Source organism: Amphiprion ocellaris, chromosome 15 (assembly GCF_022539595.1).
Source record: "Amphiprion ocellaris isolate individual 3 ecotype Okinawa chromosome 15, ASM2253959v1, whole genome shotgun sequence".
Classification (NCBI taxonomy): Eukaryota; Metazoa; Chordata; class Actinopteri; family Pomacentridae; genus Amphiprion; species Amphiprion ocellaris.
Window position 1 is genome coordinate 30,140,097 of NC_072780.1, and position 24,775 is coordinate 30,164,871.

The 24,775-nt window shown below is 38.6% G+C and overlaps 3 protein-coding genes across 4 annotated transcripts in view; 1 reads left to right on the forward strand and 2 right to left on the reverse strand.

Annotated features, from left to right (window-relative positions):
- Positions 1 to 1,121, reverse strand: part of LOC111564494 (zinc finger MYM-type protein 4-like) — a 73,103-nt gene extending 71,982 nt beyond the window's left edge. The window contains exons 1-2 of the mRNA XM_023264111.3: positions 964 to 1,121; positions 760 to 852 (exon numbers count right to left, since the gene is read on the reverse strand). The gene's annotated coding sequence lies outside the window, so the exon portion shown is untranslated. The remainder of the gene's footprint in view (positions 1 to 759; positions 853 to 963) is intronic.
- si:ch1073-513e17.1 (sialin) overlaps positions 1 to 24,775 on the forward strand; it is a 193,501-nt gene that overhangs the window by 36,621 nt on the left and 132,105 nt on the right. The gene's annotated exons all lie outside the window — the stretch shown is intronic.
- zmym4.1 (zinc finger MYM-type containing 4, tandem duplicate 1) overlaps positions 8,451 to 24,775 on the reverse strand; it is a 30,505-nt gene continuing 14,180 nt past the window's right edge. For both annotated transcript variants that reach the window (XM_023264121.3, XM_023264122.3), the window contains exons 12-27: positions 24,018 to 24,168; positions 23,195 to 23,367; positions 22,959 to 23,103; positions 21,365 to 21,463; positions 21,233 to 21,270; positions 19,294 to 19,438; positions 18,856 to 18,968; positions 17,476 to 17,701; positions 15,645 to 15,866; positions 15,368 to 15,477; positions 15,090 to 15,267; positions 14,770 to 14,921; positions 13,414 to 13,528; positions 13,089 to 13,337; positions 12,355 to 12,484; positions 8,451 to 11,013 (exon numbers count right to left, since the gene is read on the reverse strand). In XM_023264121.3, coding sequence (XP_023119889.2) covers positions 10,767 to 11,013; positions 12,355 to 12,484; positions 13,089 to 13,337; positions 13,414 to 13,528; positions 14,770 to 14,921; positions 15,090 to 15,267; positions 15,368 to 15,477; positions 15,645 to 15,866; positions 17,476 to 17,701; positions 18,856 to 18,968; positions 19,294 to 19,438; positions 21,233 to 21,270; positions 21,365 to 21,463; positions 22,959 to 23,103; positions 23,195 to 23,367; positions 24,018 to 24,168 — 2,493 coding nt within the window. In that variant the 3' untranslated portion in view covers positions 8,451 to 10,766. The remainder of the gene's footprint in view (positions 11,014 to 12,354; positions 12,485 to 13,088; positions 13,338 to 13,413; positions 13,529 to 14,769; positions 14,922 to 15,089; positions 15,268 to 15,367; positions 15,478 to 15,644; positions 15,867 to 17,475; positions 17,702 to 18,855; positions 18,969 to 19,293; positions 19,439 to 21,232; positions 21,271 to 21,364; positions 21,464 to 22,958; positions 23,104 to 23,194; positions 23,368 to 24,017; positions 24,169 to 24,775) is intronic.

Genomic DNA, 24,775 nt, shown 5'->3' on the forward strand with positions numbered 1-24,775 from the left:
ATGTAATCAATTGTTCCTTGTATCATTTCCGACAGCTGGGACCCAATAACTCCGCAGCGGTCGATTTGTAGTACGATTGCAATCATGTGATTGACGTAGTGTTCATTTGTTGACATAGTTACAGTGATGTCGTGCCGCTATCTCACAATGATACAGATATCTTTAACAAATCCGTGGATCCAGACAATAAGCTGCATCACTGCCAAAATCTAATCACTTGAACTTTGTGTCATTTCTCACCTTCCCTGAAAATTTCATCCAAATCCGTCTGTTTTTGAGTAATGTTGCGAACAGACAGACAAACAGACGGGCAAAAGTACGCCAATTGTCATAGAACTTCACCGTTCCTTGGCGGAGTAATGATGCATAGAACCGATATATATATATATATATATATATATATATATATATATATATATATATATATATATATATATATATATATATATATATATATATATATATATATAAACACATACATTTTTTTTCATTTCTGACCATTTTATAAAGAAAAGTATCCAATATGCTGATTAAATGAAACCCCAATCAGCAAAATGGGTTAAAAACAGTGATTTCAAAAAGAAAATCCTATTAGTGAGAAAAACTGTAGCAGAAATGAGTCTTTTCCTAGGAAGAGAAAATGTGGCAATATGCAAAGTAAACTTCAGTATCAGTGGCCATCACTGTAAAGAAAAATATTCTCAAAAAAGTCATGAATACTACAGATGAATGGGTACAGAAAGCGTTTTCGTTACATACCGCTCTGTGGAAGTAGAAGATCCAACTCTTCGTTGTCCTCTTCAGCATCCATGCTTTCGGTGTTGCCCTGCTCCACATCTGGCTCCAATTCATCTTGAATAAAAAGCAAATCAAACCATGCACTCAGTTCATTTAAAAACATTTCATTTGTTTTTACCTAACGAATCTTGGCAGGTTGATTTGTGTATCACACTGGACACAAACCTTCAATCTCAATTTCCTCCAGAGAGTTTCCTTTGAAGTTTTCCAAAGAACCCTTTTCCATTGCAAGAATCAGTTTTGCAATTTTTGCGAGTTCAACAGCTGCCTCTGGCAGACGGTAGTAGTCCCTCTCGGCCCGGATGTCATGGTCCAGCAGCTTACCAAGGATGATCAAGCTCGTCGTTCTCCAGGTTGAGAATCTGGAAGATTCTCGCGGTATGCTTGTAAAGATGCACCGACCTGAGATGCTCCGGATTCTTAGCACTGCACAGACTTACAATGGCCTTGATGCAGCTTCCTCCGTGGTAGTGGCTCGATGAAGAGCAGTCGGGCTTTGCAAACAAGAAAGGATTGTCTTCATGCACATTACATGCATGTCTCTTGCTCAGGAGCAGCGTTAAGGCGTTGACAAGTTGAGATGTCAACAAAACAGCGACGTTCTCACCAGTCTGGCTCATAATATTTATTTTGATGAAGTGCTTGGACAGCACCCGGGTAGTGTCACCTCTCTCCTGGAATGACTTCAGAGTCATCGCTGAAACTTCAGGTGCACATTTGTTTATGACGGATGTCTGTGCAAGTGTCACCCTGCACAGAGCACTGTACACCTGAGGGCTTTCATTTGCTGTCATGCTCTCGGTGGCAGAGGCCGATGCTTTTTGTAGATACCTGTAGAAAGTCTGGACGTCACGCGTGAATGGTATGGTAGACGGGCTGTTTACTTTTCGTCCAGTCAACGAAGCGACGGCGGTTTGAGAGACAAGTTCGGTCCACTGGTTTTCACACAGTTTAATGAATGCGTTTGCGTCTTTCACCACCTTCTTATCACTGGCGGCCCCACTGATGAGAATGTCGCCTAATGTTTTGAGTGAATTTCCCAATTTCAAAGCCAGATTTGGGTTTTTGTATCTCCACTCCTCTGCACTGAAACCGGCAAGGTTTTTGACAGTGTCAACAACTTTGTAGAAGTTATGTGGCTTGATAGCATATTCAAAGCCAAAGATTCCCTTATCATGCAGCGCCAGCAAGAATCTTCCCATTTCTCTCAGCTTCTGTCTGATGTGATCATGCTTACTTGGGTCGTTTCCATACTCATCTACCAAACTCTGTGCCATCCGTATTAGAAGGGGATCATTTTGAACTACAAATGCCACCTCGTCTTGTTTCATAGCGCGAAGTATCCTCCACACACCAGATGGAAGATTTTTTAAAAGCTCAGACTCTGTAAGAGCAACATCACTGAAGTCGACCGTCTTGCTACAAGCATTGTCTGATGATCTCTTAGCACAGTTGGGTAGGTGCCTCGATATTTCAGAACGTTTAAGCATGCCTTTACAAAACAGGCAGTGCACAAATTTTGAAGCATTTATTACATCATCTTTTGGCCGTCTTTTCAGTTTTAGCACTCCGGTGTTACTCCTTAACACCTCTTGATTATGTCTGTAGTTTCCTCTGTTTCGTAGCCTGTCAAGCTGTCTTCTACGTTCGATTGAGTTTTTGCGTAAAGCGAGGGCTGCAGCAATTTCTGGCTCTTCATCAGCATGCTTCTTAAAATGTCGAGAGATTTTTCTGACACCGTTACCGCATACATAGCAATAATTTTTAGCAGTGATGTGCTTTTCTTTGGCTTTTATTGCAGATTTGCAGCTGCTCTTTAGTTCAGTGTCACTAGGTTCGTAGTCTCCATCCGACTCGCGTTCGTTGGAGCTCAAAGCAGAATCTTCCTCCTTCTGGATGGATGAAATGTCCTTCAGTTGCCGTCTGGTATTTCTCTTTTCTTGAAAAGAATCCAACTTGGTAAACAGTGAACTGTCCCTGGAATGTAGCCGAGTGCTGATGTTGCCAAAACTGTCCCTTCCACGACTTGGTCCGGGTAGTTCGTCATCGTCATCAGAGTGAGATTCCTCAGAGTTGGAAGCAGCCAAGTCCTCATCCTGGAAATGCAAACCAGAAATTTGATGCATGGAATACTGAACATCAATACCACAGAGACACTGTGACTTATAGAGCTTTAGAGGTATGTGAGAGCACACTGAAGATTCTGTAGAAAACACAAACATACTGTAAGTATACTGTGGTAACTGTAGCAAGAATACTACTGACTGATGTGCAGGAGTGGCCACAAAATAATAAGTAATAAAAGGAGAAAGTCTGTAAATCATCAAATGTTATGTGCCAACTTGTCGTTTACGTACTCTTTTATTCTTTGGTGTTGATGAAGTTGGATAAAAGTCTGTGTTTGAAGTGCTTGAACCATCGCAGGACTGCTGGAAATATTAAAGATACATAAAAAATATGAATACCAATATTAATATTTGAATATTATTCCATAGTACGCAATGTGAAAACGAAATCAAATCAATATGCAACAACAAAATAACACAGAAAAGTTCAATTCATTAATAATACGGTACATAGGTATTTCATTGTCTTGTTTTCGAAACCAAACAATTTAAATGTGCATTACTCTGGTTTCTTACCTATTTTACAAAGTCTGTTTTAAATTCCAAAGACCATTTTGTCTCTCATAAGAATTTTTTGGATATCTGTAGTTTCTAAAGATATTTATTTAAGTCTTGGGTGTCTCTCTTCAGTGGATACGTTTGGGAGTCTAGTCAAAATACAAATATGCACATTCTTTTTGTAGAAAAATGAACAAAATGTTATTAATTTTGATTAAATTTTAATTGTTAACTATTTGTATAAAGTCAGATGTCACTACACATATTCAGACAGTCCCTTTTATGTTACTTAAATGTTTCTCACAATACTGAATTCACACATTTTTTTAAAAATACAAGACTGACTGATTAAATGAAAGCTAAAATTGAAGATCAAGAATGCTGTTTGTTCTAAACAGTGATTAATACACAGTACGGTTGCAGCCATTTCAGTCAATCTGACACAACAGATAGCCACAGTCGCATTTACTCTCAGTGAAAGCCCTGGAAATCTAAAATATACGTTCAGTCTAAAACATAGCACATTGATTTGTTAGCCAGTTTATTAGGTACACCTAGGAAAGGCACTGTATTCTCTCATCATGAAGGTTGTCATGATTATTTTTGTTAAAATGCTTATTATAGAGGTGTTGATTTACTGCAGAGTCTTTTTGGAGAATCAGATCTTTGGTGCTGCTGATCTGTTTCACTGTACACAGAGACTACATCCTCTGAAATGGATTAACACCTCTCCAACGCTGTTTCAACAAAAACTAAACATTATTGGACAACTACTGTAATGGTTCAGCTGTGTGGATCGAATAAAGTTGTAACTGTAATACAAAGCTCAAAAGCAGGAGTCCCTATATAATGTAAACCCACCGTTGAGCGCCACGGATAAGACTTGTCTCCATAGCTGTAGGTTATCTCCTCACCAGGAGATATTTCCTCCACTGCAAACAGGCACAAGTGTGGCTTCCCCTCACAAAGAACCTTCCTCACTTCACAGTTTGGACTTGTGTGATCATCATTCACAAGTCTTCCAAGGCTACCGTCCTCTTTCGAAGCATCAACACTGCAAGTGAAATGAGAACCATTTGTAAATTAACTGCATTTCACCAAGCTGCTGTCTTATAGTCGCCTTAACAGCTCCTTTATAATAAAACTGAAGAACAAGTCGACAACTTACCACCACTGTGTGCCTTTCCATGAAAACTCATACAAGAAGCCATTCACAGTATCACCACGTCTGTTCTCAGGCCTTTTGTTTTTGTGACAAATGATTTTTCCACGATATTCAACAACAAATGAGGACGGTTCAATGGTTTTGTGGGAGAAAACACCTTTTCCTAGAAAAGAAAAGAATATAAAAATCAGATTAGCCTCACAATTTCATCACCAACTGTTAAACAGCTTTTGTTTTCACTGTTTAGTCTGTGGTAATTATTAAAGCCAGTTATAATTTGCATAACCAGGATCATCATATAAAGAAATATTTTCAGATTAGCACTTAAATAACAACTTTCGCCTTCATATGCATTCTACCAAAATGGAAAAATGTTTTTTTTTTTTTGCAGGGTTTAAGTGTTTGGGATTAAATGTTTAATCTGAAGAAATTATTGTATGATGGAAACATTCACGTTTCCCTCAGCCCTTCTTATCAAACTCCTGAATCTCACTGTTATATTTCCTGTTAATATTAAAAAACAGAAATATACCTCTTACTAAATACAAGTGTGTATGTATGAGAATATAAATGTGAATGAACAACAGTCTGAATAACAATAATAGTAGTAATATTAATACTTTTTATTTTTTATATGACTTTTCATAAACAAGGTACAAAGTGCCTTTCAAAAAAAGTCATATGAGACTAGGGCTGGGCGATATGGCCTAAAAAAAAAAAAATGCGATTTTGTCACAAAAAATCCCGATTCACGATTTATCAGATTTCTTTTTTGCCCCCTACCTAATCTCTGCATGCCGGAGTCCAGTCTACTTTATGCAATTGAGCTGCAGCCTTCTTCGGGTAAACACACCGGATTGCAGCTGGAAATGCGCCACATGTGGCAGCTGGTCCGGTTGCAGTGCGTTTCCAGCTGTGATCCGGTGTGTTTACCTGGAGAGGGCTGCAGCTCATTTGCATAAAGTACATTGACTTCTAATTTATGCAAATTGCATGCGGCGCGCGGAGATTCCACGCATCGTGAAACTGTCCTCAAACTTCTAAACTAGGCGTCGGTGACCTAAAACGAGGACAGATTCAGCTGCTGCACAGATTATTTCTGCCTCAGATGCTTTCAGAAATACTTTTCGCTGACGTGTTTTTTGAAATAAAAGGGAAAGTTTGCGGCCGAGCCGCTGTGTTTATCCGACTTGTCTGCAGGACTGTCCAGCTGAAAGCTCGGTCACGTGACCACGTAGCGTCCTGCTGTTGCTCAGCGCTGTCATGTGACCATGTTGTGGTCCGCTAGTGACCGCCGTCCGTGTGATTTTCAGATGTGGTGCGTTGCCGTGCGGGAAAATCGCATCTAGTGGACACGCGCCTTTAGCTCTGCACCGCTCGCCGCCATGTTGTTTGTGTATCAAGCCGGGGGGGGAGGGGGGCGCACTCTGAACTACGGGAGCCCAGCGGGAAGGCGTTGGTGGCGGATGTTGATGAGAAAATCGATTTTCATAAAAACAAATCGACATTAAGTACAAACCCGAATTAATCGATAAAATCGATTTATCGCCCAGCCCTATATGAGACAACAATGAAAACAAACTGAAACAAATAAAGAAGATCCCAAACATGCAATATGATCAAAACAAAAATAATTATATCAAATACAATCAGTTAAGGAGTCATATGATGGAAGTGAGAGAATATCACTGGATTTATCTAAACATAATAAATCTAAAAAGCATTCATAACTTGAGTATCATTGAGATCTACAAAATATAAAATAGTGTCCAATGAGCTTGTTGCCAAGTAATATCACATATATAAGACTTGGATGACTTTATTATTTACCTGAGGGAAATTAAGTTGTTACAGCAGTGAGGATAATCAATAAAGGGTTAAGACAACACAGAATATTAGGGTAAACATCAGTATCAGTAATATCAGATGTCAATATCAATAGAAACAGATATTTTAAAAAAATGTGCCACCTACCTTTAAGGGAGTCTATAAACCTTTCTTCCAAGAAGGGTTTGTCTCTGCAAGCAGCTATGTATTGCAGGGCATCCTGCTCAGGAGTTATTTTCCCGCCTCGCTTCTCCATGACAACTAGAAAATTTACCAAATATGCTAAATTAGGTGTGGGTATTATGACAATTAATGAACACAGTTTTTTCATTTAAAAAAAATACATAAAACAATACATATTCTGGTATTTCACTTTGAGATCCAAACAAACACAAATTTAATTAATTTTCATAATGATTTTGTAGTTGGGCATAAAGCCTGCCCCATTAAAAAAAAACAATTGTGATGCAGTACCAGACAAAGCACTTAGTGCCGACATAAGCCCATTATAAGTCCTTGCAACACACAACTCAGCCCCTCATTTCATACCACCTTATGTTGGGCCTGTCGCTTTTATTACAGAATCATCAGATAGTAGTTATTAGATTGAACATTTTTTCAGAACTGTTAGAATAATTTTCATTCACCGACATTAAAACAGATGAATGAAACTAACAAAAATGTCACATTTTCAATCACTATTCTCACATAATTTTTGACTAAGGATGCACAATATATCATTTCATAATCAACATTGTGATGTGTGCAATAGTTACAGCACAGAAAGTGTGATGTGAAGGATAATTAACTCAAATACATTCATGCACAACTTATTTGGTGCTTGATACAAAAAGAATACTGGCATAGTGAGTAATTTACAAGAGAAGACATTTGATAGAGCATAATGTACTCTGATTACATTTTGTACATTTATTCACAAGGCCAAAGTTTGTTGGCTCCACATGTGCACAGCAAGAGGAAATTTGGAAATATTTTGGCTACAGGAAGGTACAGGTACTCTACTTCCAACTGCCAACACAACTAACTTGTTTGACCATTTAAATAAGAACTACAAAGCTCTGTGTGAAAAGTGCAAAGCCAGACTTGAATAACCAAAGCAAAAAACTATTTTTGACGACTTTGCTAGTGTTATACCATATGAGAAGAGTTCTAAACCTGCTTTTTAAAATTATCTGTTTCATCAATGCAGACGTCTTCACCGCAAAACCGCCCCAATGCTTCTCGGGTGATTAACTATTTTCAAATAAAGATGTTCAAGTAATTTGGTGAGAGAACAGATTTTTAAGTCACAATATGTATCACTGAATGACAAAATATTCCCACGTCAGCCTTGTGAAATATCTTACAGCCCAAGTAGAAAATGTTTGAGAAACAAACACTCAAGTGAAGCAAAAATACCTCAAATTTGTACATGAGTAGTACTTAGTAAATGTATCTAGCTAAGTTGCCTGTTCATTATACACCAATAAAGAGTATTTAGTTAAAACAAAACTGCAGTTTCAACTAAATGTTTACTTTGTGCTGCACATGTGCCATTGCTAGCATGCTAACACTAACTAGCATGTAATGAGTAAGCCTGTTTTTTAGTTTACTTACAACTTGCTCATTGCATTTAACTTAACTGAATGCAGTGTAAGACACACATCGGTTTCGCGCAGACAAACGTTTACCTTTGCCTTAAAATCGTCAAGTAGAAGACAGTCTGGTTGCAAGTGTAGCTAACACACTGCAGCCATTTTCCTTTCCTTTCGTTTGTCCAGACCCCGTGACCGATGACGCTACCATATGTGGGGCGAACGGCAGCAACTCCGACCAATCAGCGACGGGAACGGCACTGAGTGGCTTCTGAAGCAGCCAATCAGCGGCCGAGAACCGTCTTGGCCACGGGGAGCAGCCGCGGACACACAAACAGTGAATATGCTTTATGGGGACACAAGAGGACAAACGTGTTCATGTGTTATGTCCCCGTAAACAGAAGACCCTCCAAAATAATTGCTGAGTCTTTAAAGCAGAACAACGTTTTGAATATTTTTTTTTTTTTAATTCAAAAGGAACTTACAATAGAAAACACTCAGAGAACCTTGGCAGCCATACTCTCAAGAGCTGGGGTAAAAAAACAAAAACCAAAAAAAAGACATACACGAAGGGGTTGTTGATTCTCTTTGACATGATTCCAGGGGTTGTTATGCAAAGCATTAATTTCAGAGGACGCAAAAGATGAAATAGCATTCCAAAACTGACTCAAAACTTTTTTCCAGACCACATAGAAGTCATGAGTCTTCTTAGCAAAATCAGCTACATTCAAATAATTTCCAGAAATTTTTATTTTTTTGACCAAAGAATTGGATGCTGGAGATGTCACTTTGTCCGTTTAATTGATATGGTTTGTTTTGCAAAAAGTTATTTTGTGAAGATACTAGAAAAGGAAATGACATTCCCAAAACTAACTATATATGATACTATTTGTTGATGCTTTCAATGAAATATTCTCAAAATTAACTCCAAATTCTGACAGAAAAATGGAAAAGTTGTGTATTTCTTTTCCACAGAACCTACAATAATATCCAGTTTTCTGAAATGTATTCAAGCCAGACCCAAACACATTTTTACACATTTTTTTCCAATAGATTGGATGCCAGAGCTGTATATTTGTCCTTTTAAAATTATATCGGGGTTCATTTTGACAAAATGATATCTGAAGATAAGGATAAAATAGTAATCCCACAACGAACTCAAAACTCAGACAGATAATTATAAAACATAGTGTTATTTTCTTGTATAGTAAGAAAGCCATGAGTCTTCTTAAACAGCAGTAACAGTTATGTCAAAATCCAGAACTTTGTGTATAGAAACACATTTTTAATCCCAATAAATGCATAACGGTGATGGTAATTTGTTCTTTTAAATGATACTGCGGCTTGTGACGAAAAAAGGTAACTTCTCAGAGGGTTCTTTGGATGAAATCTCATTCCCCAAAATCAGACTGAAAATCTGAAAAGTAGTGTATTTTTCCAGATTGTTTGAAAGTCATGAGTTTGCTTTAACAGTGGTATAAGTCTAATTTAAAAAAAAAGTTTTCTTGAAAGCACATATTTGAAGTACAAATCTCAATTGGACAACAGTACTGAACATTTGTCCATTTAGATGATACTGGTTTCATTATGCAAAGTTATTGCTTTTGAAAACGCTGGGGATGAAACAGCAGCTTCAAAATTAATTGAAAATACTAAAAAATTATATCAATTTTAGTTTTCTTTCAGATTGAATGAAAGTCGTGAGGCTTCTTAAGCAGCAACAGAACAACAAAATTATCTTAAATGTATATGTAATATATGTGAAGTATGCAAATACATTTTTAATCCCATCAAATGGATGCCTGTGATGTTTGTCGTTTTGAATGATGTTCTGGCTTGTTAAGCTAAAGGGGAATTTTTCAGAGGCCACTATGAATGAAATATCGTTCCAAAAATGAAGTCCAAAAACTTTGGATCCTTTTTTCAAATTGTATGAAAGTTAATAACATTTTTAAACAGCAATATGACAGTTTTTAATCCCATAAATTGGACGCAAGTTTTGTAAATTTCTCCATTCCTGGACAGTATAAAAAAACATAAATTAAGCTTAAATGATAATTTCACAATCAAGTGACCAGATCTTTTAAGCATGAACTGAATTCATCTTCTACATCATAAGTAAAGGCCACTGGGAAATTAATTCAGTCATGAGAAGGTATAAAGAAAAATCCACCGTCATGTTACACTTTGGTATTAATGATTTTTAAGAATTATTTTCCTATATGTGCTTCAATTCACTTAGTGATTCCTTAAATTTCTGATAATGACGTTAAAACAATCCTCGGGGTAAAACAACTGTGCAAAAGTACTGAGTCTGGAAACAGTCTGCAGGATTTCCATTTGATGATGGTTAATGATTTACACCTAAATCACAACGACGTGTTCAGTTTGTCATCTGGGGCGGATGTTTACCAAAACAACAGAAATCAACATTTAACTCAACGCAGCTCTTCACTCTGGACCTCCCTCACTCCAATGTGCACTGAATGATTAGAAATAATAAGACACGGAAGGAAACGAGAAGCATTATCAGTGAGAAGCAACCACAAAGCACAGGAGGACCGCTGAGCAGCAGTGAACAATCTGAATGCGGAGCTGAATCGTATTGTGCGTCTAATCCTGATCAACATGTGGTTTAAGGAAGTATCCTTCAGTCCATTTATGCTTATTAGGTCATGTTTCAATGAACGTTTCAGTTATTTTACAAATATTTACACCACTAGCTGCAACACCAGTAAAAGGTCACTTCAGTTCTCATCACTCTGAATCCTCGTCTTCCTCCTCGTCAGGTATAAACGGTGGGTCGTCAGTTGTCCGTTGATTCATCCCCCCGTTTTTCTTGGCCTTGAGATGCAGCTCTCTGACGGTGAGGATGCGGATCAACATGCCTTCCATTGTGTTGTCATCCAGCGGCGTGGAGGAGAACCACAGCGGACTGTTGGGGACGCAGCAGCGCTCCGGGTGAAGGTAGAACATGTTGGTGCGCTGCTTCACGGACTCCGAGCTGGATGGGAGACAGTCAGAAACATGGTGAACAAGGAATCAGACCCAAGTGCAGCACTAATTATTAGTGCATTTGTACAGTACAGCCTTACAAAACACAGGAAACTGTGTCTGATGTAATGTTTGTTCTCCATCTGCCATCCTGATATCCAAACCCCTCCTCATCAACACACTCATCCCAAACAGTCGAGGCAGATGGCTGGTTTCCCTAAGCCTGGTTCTGTCTGAGTTTTTCTCACCCGTTTAAGCGTTTTTAAATGCTTTTTGGTTCCTTCTCAATGTTGCCGACTGCTAGCTCAGAGGGAATCCAAAGGGAACTCTGGAATGTTGGTTTCTCTGGTCTTCACCATACTATGTTAAGTGCTGTGATATAACGTGAATTGGGACTGTATGCACTGTCATTCAAAAGTTTGGGGTCACTTACAAATATTATTTTGGAAAGAAAAGCAGTTTTTTCAATGAAGATAACATTAAATCAATCAGAAATACAGTCTAGACATTGTTAATGTGGTAAATGACTATTGTAGCTGGAAACAGCTGATTTTTAATGGAATATCTCCATAGAGGTACAGAGGAACATTTCCAGCAACCATCACTCCTGTGTTCTAATGCTACATTGTGTTAGCTAATGGTGTTGAAAGGCTAATTGATGATTAGAAAACACTTGTGCAGTTATGTTAGCACATGAATAAAAGTGTGAGTTTTCATGGAAAACATGAAATTATCTGGGTGATACCAAAATTTTGAACGGTGGTGTTAAAAAAACAAAAAAAAACAAAAACTGAATGGACCTGAAATAAAAAAAGAAGCTCCCTGGAGAGGAAGCTAATTAATATCAATGACCATCACAATAGTAACCTGATCAGTCTGCAGGTGGGAAACATGAGACAGGATGGGGCTAAACTTTAAAAATAAAGTACTTGTATATAGAACAATTAGTGACGCAATCTATAGGATTGACATGAAAAGCAGATTAGATGGCTAATTAAGCAGTGGGACGAGGAACTGGGACTGACCTTGGAAAAATCTCTGTCACATCAATCAGTCCTGGCTGACCACAGACAAGTTGCTTTCATCTGGTCACAGACAGTGTGTTTATGTTGAGTAACGCCACTATTGTCCTTTTTAACAGTACTAACTTGTTTTTGTCTATTGTTTGGATTGAAGTGTGTGGTGATTATGTATTACTACATTTTTGTGTACTACTGCTTGTGGAATAAATTGGCCATCAGTGTAATAAAGATAACTCCCTACCTACCTCATCCATGAACTAACTGCATCAGATCGCCCACCCCTGTTCGCAGATGGCTCATGAGGGTGGCTGTGGTTCTACCGCACTCACCACTTGGAGAGGTAGAACTCATAGAGTCTGACCGGACATCGAAGAGGGTTCTCCGTGTTCTCTATCATCTCCAGGATGTCCTCTTTACTCTCCTCCTCTTTGCGCCGCTTTGCTTGAATCGCCTCCAGATCTGAAGAAACAAACATAGTTTTCAATATGAACCAATGTTACAGTTAACTGCTGAAAACACAGAAGGTCATGGACACTACATGTGGAACAACAAATGAAAAATCACAGAGATTCTCCTTCTTGTGTGGCTTCTGTCTGATCATCTATCCCTTTTTAATGAACTGTTTAATGAACGTTCCTGAGATTACAGACATTACCACACCAAATAGGCAAACTGATTAAAGAAATATTTATTTGTGGAGGAGTCACTTTGTTTTAAGTGTCTGAGGTGTGTTTCTGAGATGTTTATCGTGGGTGTTTAACCAGCAACGAGGCACCATCACAAAGATTTCTATGACACTTAACAGCCTCCAACCAAAACTCACATGTTTGAGAAAAACCAGGATCAGAGTTCATATATTACACCGACGTATGTAACAGAGCTTAATTTGTGTTACAAAATAATCAATTACAGATTGATAATTATAGACTTCCCTGACGTCCACTTACAACACCTGTGTGACAGTCAACATAAACAATCAGTCCAGACCACGATCTTTCATTTGTTTTGTTTTGATCGTTGCCAGTGTTTGCTCTTTAAATCTGATCTTCAGCCATGTTGGTACCTGGCTCGGCCTCGTTTAGGGAGATGGGCGGGTAGAATCGCAGGAAGGTCGTCTTGGTGTTGTTCGGGTTGGTTTTGGTGCAGCGCATGACGTGTGCAAAGGACAGCTGGCGATGCTGCTCCACTGTAGTGAAACCAAAGTATTTGCAGCAGAAGAAGAGCAGAGTGTTGAGGAGGACGATGGGGGAATAAGCTCCCAGCTGTTTACAGTCCCACAGAAACTCCTCCTCCACACGGGAGTGGATGTAACCTGCAGACGAGGAGGGAGTCAGTGTGTTTGTGTAAAACATGAAACCGACAAACTAAAAGAGTGACTGATGACTCACCACTGTCTGTGATGGAAGGTTTGAAACCTCTCAGCATGTTGGTGAACTCGTTGGAGAATCTGCTGTAGAAGCGATCCATGAATATGTTCTCCACACGACCGTTCTCAAACAGATACTACAGAAACAAAACGGTGGAAGAGTCAGAATGAGTCATGAGAATGGCTTTCAGACATTTCACCTTTTGTAAGTTTGCCAGTGCTCTGCTGTTCTTGCTGTACTCCAGTGGTATTTCAAAGCCAGGCAATGTTTTATTGTAGAAGACACTGCCAAATTTAGAATTTATCAAATATTAGAAGCTGGGTGTACACTTGAGAGTTGTGTGGCACAGAGGCTGAAACTCAGCTTTCGGACAACTTCTGAATCCCCCACAACTTTTTAGCCATCAGTTAGAGGGAGTGTGTTTAGACAGGAGCCGGCATTGTAGTTTTCTCTGTAGCACTTAGTCTTTCCATTTGTTGCCTTAATAGTAAACGCAGCAGAAGGAATGTCTCCTTGGAGCTATTCCGATGTTTTAACCGTCTCCAGCCCAAAATCGAGAACTTGGGTTGCAAGACGTTATCTTTAAAAAATATTTTTAAAAAATGGTTCCGTCAGGAAAATTCACCAAATCTATGCCTAAAATCACAATATTTCAGCAAAATAACTTCATTCTACATGTCTCTTTTGAAAAAATGTGTCAAAAATAAACTGTTTGCAGCAGGTTCTGTTAAAAAAAAAAAAAGAGTGAAAAAGTGAGAAGCCGTGACCAACATTTAAAAAGCAAAATTAAAGGGGCCGTTTGGCTGAACTACAGGTGCTGTTTTCACAGAGCATAGAGGAGGCAAGTAAGGAAACAAATTACAGGGAAAAATAAAACATTCTTGGCAAATAAAATAAAACAAGCACTGACCAAAAATGGTACACAGAGGAGCAAGTTGTTGGAGAATACATTGAGCACTGTTAAATATTTTTCTAGCGATGATGTGCAGAGTAATGGAAAAAGTTTGGAGAGACAATAAAAATGTAAATTGTTAAATATTTTTAGTACGGCGAACCACACACCAGTGGGTACTTGGCAAAACGGAGTACAAATAAAGAAATGTACTTTTTCTTTTTACTAATTTATGGGCATTAGAACGACGTCACACTACACACAGACATTTTTTGGTTCAATTTACGTCTAGCCAGGGTTGTACTTTTCCATAGAGGTGTAGGCATTTATATTGTAGTTAAAAATGAGTCAGCAGTGAGTAGCGACTATAAACACACCCAGTGTCTTAAGAACTAACTCTGACAGAGCATAACTCAGCCCTGACACTATGTGCTAGTTGTGCTCCTCAGTGTACACCCTTGGCATGTTAAGTTCATGTGTCTTGCCTGTTGGATGCCGAGGCAGAGGTAGAAGAGGCTGTCGGCGGAGTAGGGCTCTCCGTTTGGTCGCTTCACCTCATTGATGAAGCAACAGAGGCCATAGCTGAGCTCAGCGGTGGTGCAGCGAAGAACATCCTCCTTCAACTCCAGAGGACGAGCTGGGACCAAGACAGAAGAAATCAGTGGTTAGACAAGTTTTTGTTTGGCATTTTTTCCTTTATTAAACGTAGAAATGTAAGAAAAGAGAGCAGGGGAATGACAAAGTAGATATATATCCGGCATATTGTCAGTTTGAGTGACTGTATGTAATCCATGTCCAGACTTACAGGCGACTCGTGGTTTCTCAAGGTTGGGCTGAGTTTGCCTCCACTGGATCCATCTCTTCCAAGCATCAACTCCGTATTGACTCTTCAGTCTCGGGATCTCTGAAGCCACAGATTTTTTGGGTGAAGCTTTCTTTGAAGTCGACTCAGCAGCTTTGGACGACCGCTGAGGCTTACGGCCCTTCGATAAGACAGGGAGAGGAGGCTGCATGAGGAAATGATGAGGAAATGGTGTTGTACAAGCTGCTATTTCATGCAGCACTTTACAACCGAACAGTTACCCTCTTTTCTCTGGCTTTTCTGTGACCTTGTCGTCGTCGTGACGTCACAGGAGGAGGACTCGGAGGTTTGTGGGACTGTTCTCTCAATCGGGACATCCTCTCCAGAGTTTCTGCCAACGAAACCCCATAAAACATTAGACAGAAAATGCAAAGCCTGAGCAGTGGTTTTGACTATCTTTTGTTGTCATCATGCAACACGTCAGCTGCCGACTTAAAGTGTCTCCAAGGATTAAGGTGGAGATAAAAGTTGATTTTGGTCGAGTTTTTATCTTCTCACCGATGGTGAAGTCCGATTCAATGTCCATGACACGTGGTCCTGCAGGTTTGGGCTCAGGAGGCTCACTGGACACAGGAATATCTAACGTGGAGTTGATCCTCTCAGTGGTGTACGGTCGACCAGGTAACTTCAGGCCTGTGTCTGAGGAGGTGTCATCCCAGTTGTTCAGCAAACTGGCCAAATCGTCTGTATCCAAGTCGTCGCTGTAGTTACTGACATGGTCTGGAAAATAAACAAGACGAACAGTTCAATCAGCTTTACTACACGTTTACAAAGTTTAAATACATACCAAATAGATATCAGCATGGGAAATAATATGAACATTGCTGAATTGTTAAGATGATGTGGACAGAGATCACAAGCCTATGATCGGTGTACAATTTGAAGAGGGGGAATTCTGTCCATCTTGTGAGCAAAATGAGCAAAATTCATCCCCTTGTTAATCTGCATCACCTGCCTGTTCCTAGCAGCAGTGAGCAGCGACAGAGTTTAGTTCAATACTATTCAAGACTACAGGAGTTTTACATCTCTAATTTTCAAATTATGTTGCATGATGCGGATAAGCAGAACTTCACAGATATTCTTCTCTCTAATCTCACATGCTGAAGCTATTCTTATGTCTTTTTGTTTTTATATAGTACTTATTGTCTAATTTTTTGTGAGTACTGTAAGTTTCAGTTACCTAGACTCACTTGGCAGTAAAGTTATTTGTGATTCTGATTCACATGCTCTCAGTACAAGATTTGAAAATATTGGTGCATCACACAGCAGGAGGCTTCAGACTGAATCTGTAAACCCTCACACTGGCAAATAATCCAAGACGAACATCAGAACATACCAGATTTTTCCTTCGATTGTTGGGTTGGATGCTACGGTGGTAAATCAGATGGGTACTGTTGCAGTGTGAACCCAACCTTGGTCTAGTCTGCCTCACTTATTGACCGCTACAAACAGTAAACAGGCTGAAAATCACTCTTTTTCCAGGTTTCAGCAGCTGGATTGAAACCGTACATACACTACTATTCAAAAGTTTGGGGTCACTTAGAAATGTGCTTATTTTTGAAAGAAAAGCAGCTTTTTTCAATGAAGATAACATTCAATGAATCATAAATCCAGTCTAGACATTGTTAATGTGGTAAATGACTATTCTAGCTGGAAACGGCTGATTTTTAATGGAATATCTCCATAGGGGTACAGAGGAACATTTCCAGCAACCATCACTCCTGTGTTCTAATGCTACATTGTGTTAGCTAATGGTGTTGAAAGGCTAATTGATGATTAGAAAACCCTTGTGCAGTTATGTTAGCACATGAATGAAAGTGTGAGTTTTCATGGAAACATGAAATTGTCTTGGTGACCCCAAACTTTTGAACGGTAGTGTACACAACAAATAACCTACTGGGCATGATTACAACCTGCAATAATTTATCTTCACATTATTTTTGTTTAGTGTCAAATTGTTTAAAAAAACACAGTTCCAAAAAAACCATCTGAGATCCTAGGATTTAAAGTTAAAAAATTACTATAGAAAATCTGGATGACCTGGAGACCAGGTGGATTCTAAAAAATGTTTCACAAATATTTCTACTTTTGCTAATTGGGTCTAAAAGTGCATCAAACATGGTGCGTGGTGGCAAATCTTCAACTAAAGATTTACAAAAAACAAATAATGCTTCAGCTGATTTTTTTAACTCTCAGTGAAAAGCTCAGTGATGTTTCGTGTCGCTGCATTGTTGTCCAGGAGCAGCACTCTAATTCTCCACTGACTGATGCTCGTTTAAATCATTCTTTTCTTATTTTCACTGCTTCTAAAACATCCAGTTCTTCTCACCATCTGGTGCAGGAGCTTCCTGTGTCTCGGTTTCTTTCTCCACAGCTCTTTCTGTTGCCATATCCTGCTTGTCGTTCTTCTGGTCCTGCTCTGCCACCATCTCGGCCATGAGGATGAGTTCTGCCTCGTATGGATCAGACGGGATCTTCTGTTTGATCTCCTGGATGGTTTCCACGATGCGTTCAGCGCTGTCCATCGTTACGGGAAGAAACATCGGCACCGGCAGCTGAGAACGGATACAGAGGAACAGTTAATGAGCAGAATCTTAATAAGATACTGAAGAATAACTGCTCTAGATCGACTAATATACACATTTTACTTACTTACAACGTTGACACTTAAAGTAGACATGTGGGATGAAGATCTACAAATACTCATTTTAAAACACTTTGAATACTATGAGGTAAAAGCCATATGTTGTGGGTAAATATATCTTTGGATGTAAATGACTGGTCTTTCTCAAAAACATGTTTTTTGCTTTCATTATCTGTGTTTATACCCGCTCCCACCAACATTTTGACCATTGATGCCTGCTCAATAGAATTCTACTGATTTTGTGTTTTCTGTAATCCCACAAGGAGAACATATTGTCTTAAATTCATAAATGTATTAATTATATTACATATACTGTAAAAAAAAAAACTGCCTTAATCTTCTTTCTACCTTCATTTATTGACTTCAGCCATCTAGTTGACATATAATTTATTTATTCAGACCGCTCACTCCCACCCACAGCAAAGTCAAAACTGGTAGTGCAAATTACTACCAATTCCTTCCCTAATAATCGTCAGCCTTAGTGATCAATAAACAATAACACAAAACCAATTAGACGTCATTCATACAGCTTAGATTATCAGATAATAAAATGCCAAAATGACGCCATCTTAGGACGCTCTACCTCACAGACATAAGGATGGCCCTGGACGTTAGGCATTAAGCATCACAGGAGACTCTGTCATGGTGCCCTTTTCTAGCTAAACTCCCACAATGCTCTCTATTTGCCAACACAAAACTGCCTGTAGTTGCTAAAGTATTAAACAGTAAAAGTAAACAGGTATCACAGGTAATCTACAAAATATTGTCTGTCTTCTCCCTTATCGGTTCATTCAGTTATGAACAGCAATTAATCAATTAACATATAATCATTAACATCCCGAGTTAAAACAACCAACTCCCTACGCTACCTTACCTTAGAGCTTAATCTTGGTTTGATTTCACTTTAAGAACATAAAACACCTGCATAAATTCAAAATATATTTCAACATTTACTGCATTAGACTACCATTATTTAAATCTCTACAAGACAATGGCGATTTCAAAGATGAAGGAGGTAAAAGTGTAAATATTTTCCCCATTCTCCAGGCTCAGTGTTGGACTTACAGGTAACGGCAGGCCCACGGGTTTGGGGGCACACTGGCTGTACATGTTCATGGGAACAGGAACATACACCGGAACAGGAACCGGCAGCACCATGATTTTTGGATAGGCTTCATCTGTTGAGAGAAAGAAGGAAACACTGGTGTTCATTTTTAGTAGTTTAGTTTAGTTATGCAAGAACATGGTAAATACACTCCCAATCAAAATCTTAAGACCAGTTGAAAAATTGCTAGAATTTGCATTTTGCACTGGTGGATCTCAAGAAGGTTCTAAGTAGAGCTTCAAAATGCAAAAAGACAAAATGGGAGGGAAAGAAAAAAAAATTGAGTGGGCAATTTATTGTAAATTGCATTTAAACTGAAATCTGCTTTTGTCAGCTGATCAAAAGTTTACCTAAAGTTACAGTAAATACGTGGAGGTGGATTCAGAGTCTGCTTTTACCTGTTTGTGCCTCAACATCAGTGGTTTGTGTTTTACAAGAGACTCCTTTGTTCTGAACCAGTGGTCTGCAGAGAAGAGCTTTGTTCTTCAGGATTTTTGGGGCAGGAGGAGGATGAACCTTCAACGTTTCTGTCTGAAGATTGACCTGAGGCAAAGACAAATGATTTAAAAAAATATATAACGACTCTACAAATAGTCATTTTAATAACATTAAATGGACTGCAAATTAGGTAACGGCAAGCAGAGCAGAGATTTCAACAACTGGTTGTCTCTAAAGGTATGTCCAAACTGCACCAAAAACTAATCTAATCAAATTTTCATTTCTTTAACAGTGTAGATGTGATATACAGCAATATTCTTTGACACATTTTCCTTATGTTATGTCATCTAAAATATTTGGACTCCTGTTCAGTATTCATCACACTCTATAACTTTGCAAAAATCTATTTAGTTTCAATATTATTTTCTACTTCCACTTGTATATAAACAACAAATATTGGTTATTCCATCTCAAATCATCAGCGATTCGAAGTGCAATTTAAGACTGATACATCAAGTAATTTGGAGATAAATCTTTTTTTAAAATTGCTCGTCAACCCATTTTCAACATATTTGTTTCGCACATTAAAATTTGAGGGTGTTTAAACAACAATATCAATAAAAACCTGAAATTCTCACTTTCATTCCTCATCATGCCATTGATTCAGAATCTGCAATATTGGACAAGCAGATCAAAAAATCTCTGATTATTAGTGAGCTAAAAATCTTTATTATTATCTTTCTAACTTCCTGAAATATTGTCAAACAGTCTCAAATTTCAATGTGCAAAAAAATGTGATAAAAGTGGGTGGAAGGGAAATAATTTTTTTTAAAAAAGTTATCTCTGAAACTATTTGATATATCAGGCTAAAATTTCACAAAGGTGTTTTTTTTTTTGTCTGCATTTGTTCTCATTGTTTAACTCCACAAAAGAGGTGTCAACATTGTATGAGATTGATGCATATTTTAGTCTTGCAGCCAAATATTTTAATATTTAGTGCGTGTGTGCGACCATCACCGGCCCTCCCTGAAAGCTAAGCAGACATTCTTTATTAGAATTCCCTATTATAAGCCAGGGAGGGCAGTGCTACACCTCAGTGATGTGTGGGGGAAACAAAGACTGGACAGGTCAAACAGGATGAACAGGATGAACAGGGATCGAAACTAACAGGCAGTGCTATTGCAATTAAAGATCGTAAGGTGGTGTGTTATTCCCAACTACTAACTGCCCATCAATTAAAAAAAAAAGAAAAAAAGGAAAAGAAAACCAACACAAAAGAAAAAGAGATTCAATAAATAAATAATTAAACAAACGGTACTGAGCACCATAATTGTGGATGTCTTGATAGAATAGAATAGAATAGAATAGAATAGAATAGAATAGAATAGAACAGAATAGAATAGAATAGAATAGAACAGAATAGAATAGAATAGAATAGAATAGAATAGGCCAGAAGAGGATACTAGTGAAAGAGAGAATGAGTTTAGGGTAGAGACTCTGGAGAGATTCTCAGCACATTCTGGCGGGTCCCATCATTCGCTGAAATGGGACTCGGCAGTAGCTGGCGAGACCTGATCAAACATGCAAGTGTGAAGAACCCCGAAGCCCAGAACAGCAATCATGGCAAGGCAGGGCCAAGCCAACAGAGCACCCCTCCCCCTGGGCCACAGGAGCCACAGGGCGGCGCCCCCACAAAGGTCTTCATAAATATTTTCTTCTATACAAATTCCAGACATATCAGAGCTGGTCGAGCAGAAATGGGTCTAAAAATGGACTAATAATCTCTAAAACAGAACATATTTGTATAGAAACATCTTCATTTGTTAAGTGAACACAGGTTTTTTTTCTTGTGGAACTGAATTTAACTGTATATAAAACACACAACAAACACCAACTTACATGTGCAGAGTTCCTCAACTCATAGCGAGATGTTGTGGCTGCAGAGACAAGAACAAAACATGAGACTCTGACAATAAAATAACCCGCTGAATAAAGACAGAAAATGCTTTTCTCTCTTATTTGTCCGTTTACTTTTCTGGGCTGCTCTGTCGGATGCGTTAGATTTCCCCGTCGTAGGACCAGCTAGTGAGATGACGTTGGCGATGACAGGCGTAGGCTCCACTGTACCACCTGAAAGCAAGCAGCAAAGAAGCACAATCAGTCGTATCAGAGGGGGAAATTACTGTTAGCTGTACAAAGATGATCAGGGTGGTAAATGTTAGGTCAGTTTAACAATTTACTAAAATCTCTGCCTGCATTTAGATTTGCTCTAGAGGCGTCCTGACTTGTAAAAAACCATACCGAGCATTTTACTTGGAGCTCCACTCATTCATGCTGCAACTCATCTTGTACTTTCCGTGAGTATTATCTATTAGTAATGTTATCTCCTTCTGTGCAAAACCATATTTCATATTGCTTTTTATTATAGACTCCACTCTGGTGGAATATTTACTCCGCCAAGGAACGCAGCAGAGTTATGTGATGATCAGCATACGTTTGTCCTTCTGTGAATCTGTCTGTTAGCAACATTACTCAAAAACGGACTGAACGGATTTGGATGAAATTTTCAGGGAAGATCAGAAATGACACAAGGACCAAGTGATTAGATTTTGGCAGAGCTGCAGCTCATAGTCTGGATCCACGGATTTGTTAAAGGTTTCTGTATCATTGCAAGATAGCGGCACAGCATCACTGTAACTATGACAACAAGTGAACACTACATCAGCTGCTTGCTGACAATCACGATTGTCATCCCACTACAAATCCACTGCTGCAGACTTATCAGGACTTATCCATCAGAAATGATACAAGGAACAATGGATTAAATTGTGGGGGTGTTTCTGAGTCCCATCAATTCCTGCCGCCCGCTACATATTTAGGTCACGCGATTCGGTATCAGTACATAACGTACACATGCATAAGACATGCCTGTGCTAAGCGCAAGGTCATTTTTTATTCAAGATTTCATCTGCCGGAAATGATACAAAGACAGAGCAGTCTTGAGTACTGAGCTCTCTGCTTTTCTGGTACACTTATATTACATACAGTGCCTCATCTCCGCAGCTTTATACTTAGAACTAATATATTTTATTGTTTGATTACTGAATGTAATGTGGTGTTGGTTTTTATTATTTGTTTTTTCTTTGCACTCACAGAAGTACCAATCCTAAGTTTGCTGTTAGTACAGCTTATATAGACAATAAAGGCTTTTTTTTAACACTAGAACACATGCCATTTCCTTAGTTTTCTACTTGTGTACAATCTGTGCAATAATAATGCACTATCAGTCTTATTATTGATCAAAAAATACATGCAATACCACTGATATGTGCAATACTGATATTTTAGAACAAGTACTTGTATATTTTCATTTACTTTTTATTTCCATACTACATTTCTCAAATGTTTGCACTATGCTTGCTGCTGTAACAATGCAAATTTCGCCACTGTGGGATTAATAAAGGCTTATCTTATTTTGAATAATAAATCAAACTTAGAACGTCTTAATGCAGTGTTCAGTCCCTGGTCTAAATTTTTCTTGATTAATATGGAGCCCAATTAAAAGTTAAAAAAAAAAAAAGGGTGGCATTTTTTGAGCTGAAAACATGAAAACAAGCATACAAACCTTTTGCAATTTCTCCCTGAGTTGCCGCTTTATTGCTGCAGAACTGCAGCAGACAGCTCAGATCACAGAAGTGTTTGACTTCTCCGAGCAAAGGAAGACTCTGCTTTAGTTTCCCTTTACGCCCGCAGGTGTCACACTTTGCCACCTGAGAGAAAACGATGAGTCGGTGCTCAGTTTGGGAAGACTAAAATAATCTCATAGCTGTGATTTAATTATTATGTTCAAGCCTTGCTTACATGGCAGAAGAGCATTGTGTATTTGGACCTGCACTCCTCAGAGCAGAACTCCTCCGTTGAGCCCCCATACTGAGCCGTCACCAGCTTCTTGGAGACACAGTGGCAGTAAACGCAGGAGTGACAGTATTTACCCCAGTTTTTACTCAAGTCGTGTCTGAAGAGGAGTTTACAGCCTGGAAAGGAGAATCACAGGATCAGGGAGCTTTTATCTTAATATTCACACAGCTTCAAAACACAGGTTAAAATGGAAATTAGTAAATAACTGCATCAGTCTTTGATCATTTCAGATTGTGATGTTATTCCACTGTCTCAGATTTTGAGAGTTTCAAACCATTTTAACATCTCTGCTGGTCTGAATATCTAGTCTGTATTGTTTTCGCCTCTGAATAGTTGGGGTTGGGATGGGTGACCAAACATATAACAAATTAAGGTCACTTTTTTGAACATCCTTGCACTAATTAAAAATTTGGCCTTTCAATCATTCAGATGTGTTGGAAACCAGTTTGTCTGTTTTCTTACCAAACTTTAATGGCTGTATGAGGCATATTTCTGGAGATACTGAACCCTTAAAATGACTTTTTGAGGGTGAAAATGCAAAACTTTGCAGAATCGATGACATTCAGCCAAAAAGTATTACAGAACTTAATTTAGGGTCAGAAATAACAAATAATTAAACTCTGAACAAAATCTGAGATGGTGCACCAACATATTCCCTGGATTTTGTCTGATTTGACAGAGACTGACTCATTCACATGCTTAAATTCAGGATGTTTCAGAAGCTTCGATCTGCAGTACACAAACACATTTCCATGCATCTCCTTACCGTCGCTGCAGAAATAACAGTCTTTGTTGTTGATTCTCTTCGCGTCTCTTGTGATCTTTTCGATCTTGCAGTACTCGCACAGGCTCGCCACGTAGTTGGCCTTCTTGAACTCATGTGAACAGTCCATACTGCACAGAAAAACTATCTTGTCCTGCACAGAGTCGGTATAGACAATCAGAAAGGTCAGTCTGCACACATTTATATCATATATACATATTTGAGGAATTGTGAACGATTTCTTTTCATGTTACTTGTTTTATATCGTTCATGTTTCAGGTCTCTGCCAGGACTCCAAACAAACATTTCCTCTGATAAGACTGGTGCTACCAACTTTTATATGTTAAATCAACTAATGCAGAAATTTGAGTTTAAAGTACACCTATATGCAGATGATATCCTGTTGTATGTCCCAATAAAGTCTGGTACCACTGATGTCTCTTGTTATGTCTTTGTTGAAATTAAAAACCAGATTTAGTTTCTTTTGTTTTATTTTTTGGCACAGAATCATGTTAATCAATCTTTTATGCTCATGAAATCCACCTCTCCATAACTTTTTCCCCTGTTTTTTGAAAATAATCAGCAATAAAACACTAAATGAACTGCTTCATGCAAGAAAAGGTAATATTTAACTTACAGCAGGTATTGCAGGAAGTACTTGAGAGACACTAGAACAGCCTCAGTGAAATTTAAACTCACATTTTAGATTTTAGTTACAGTCTAGATCCCTGCACCAATACATTTAGCACATGAGTATTACA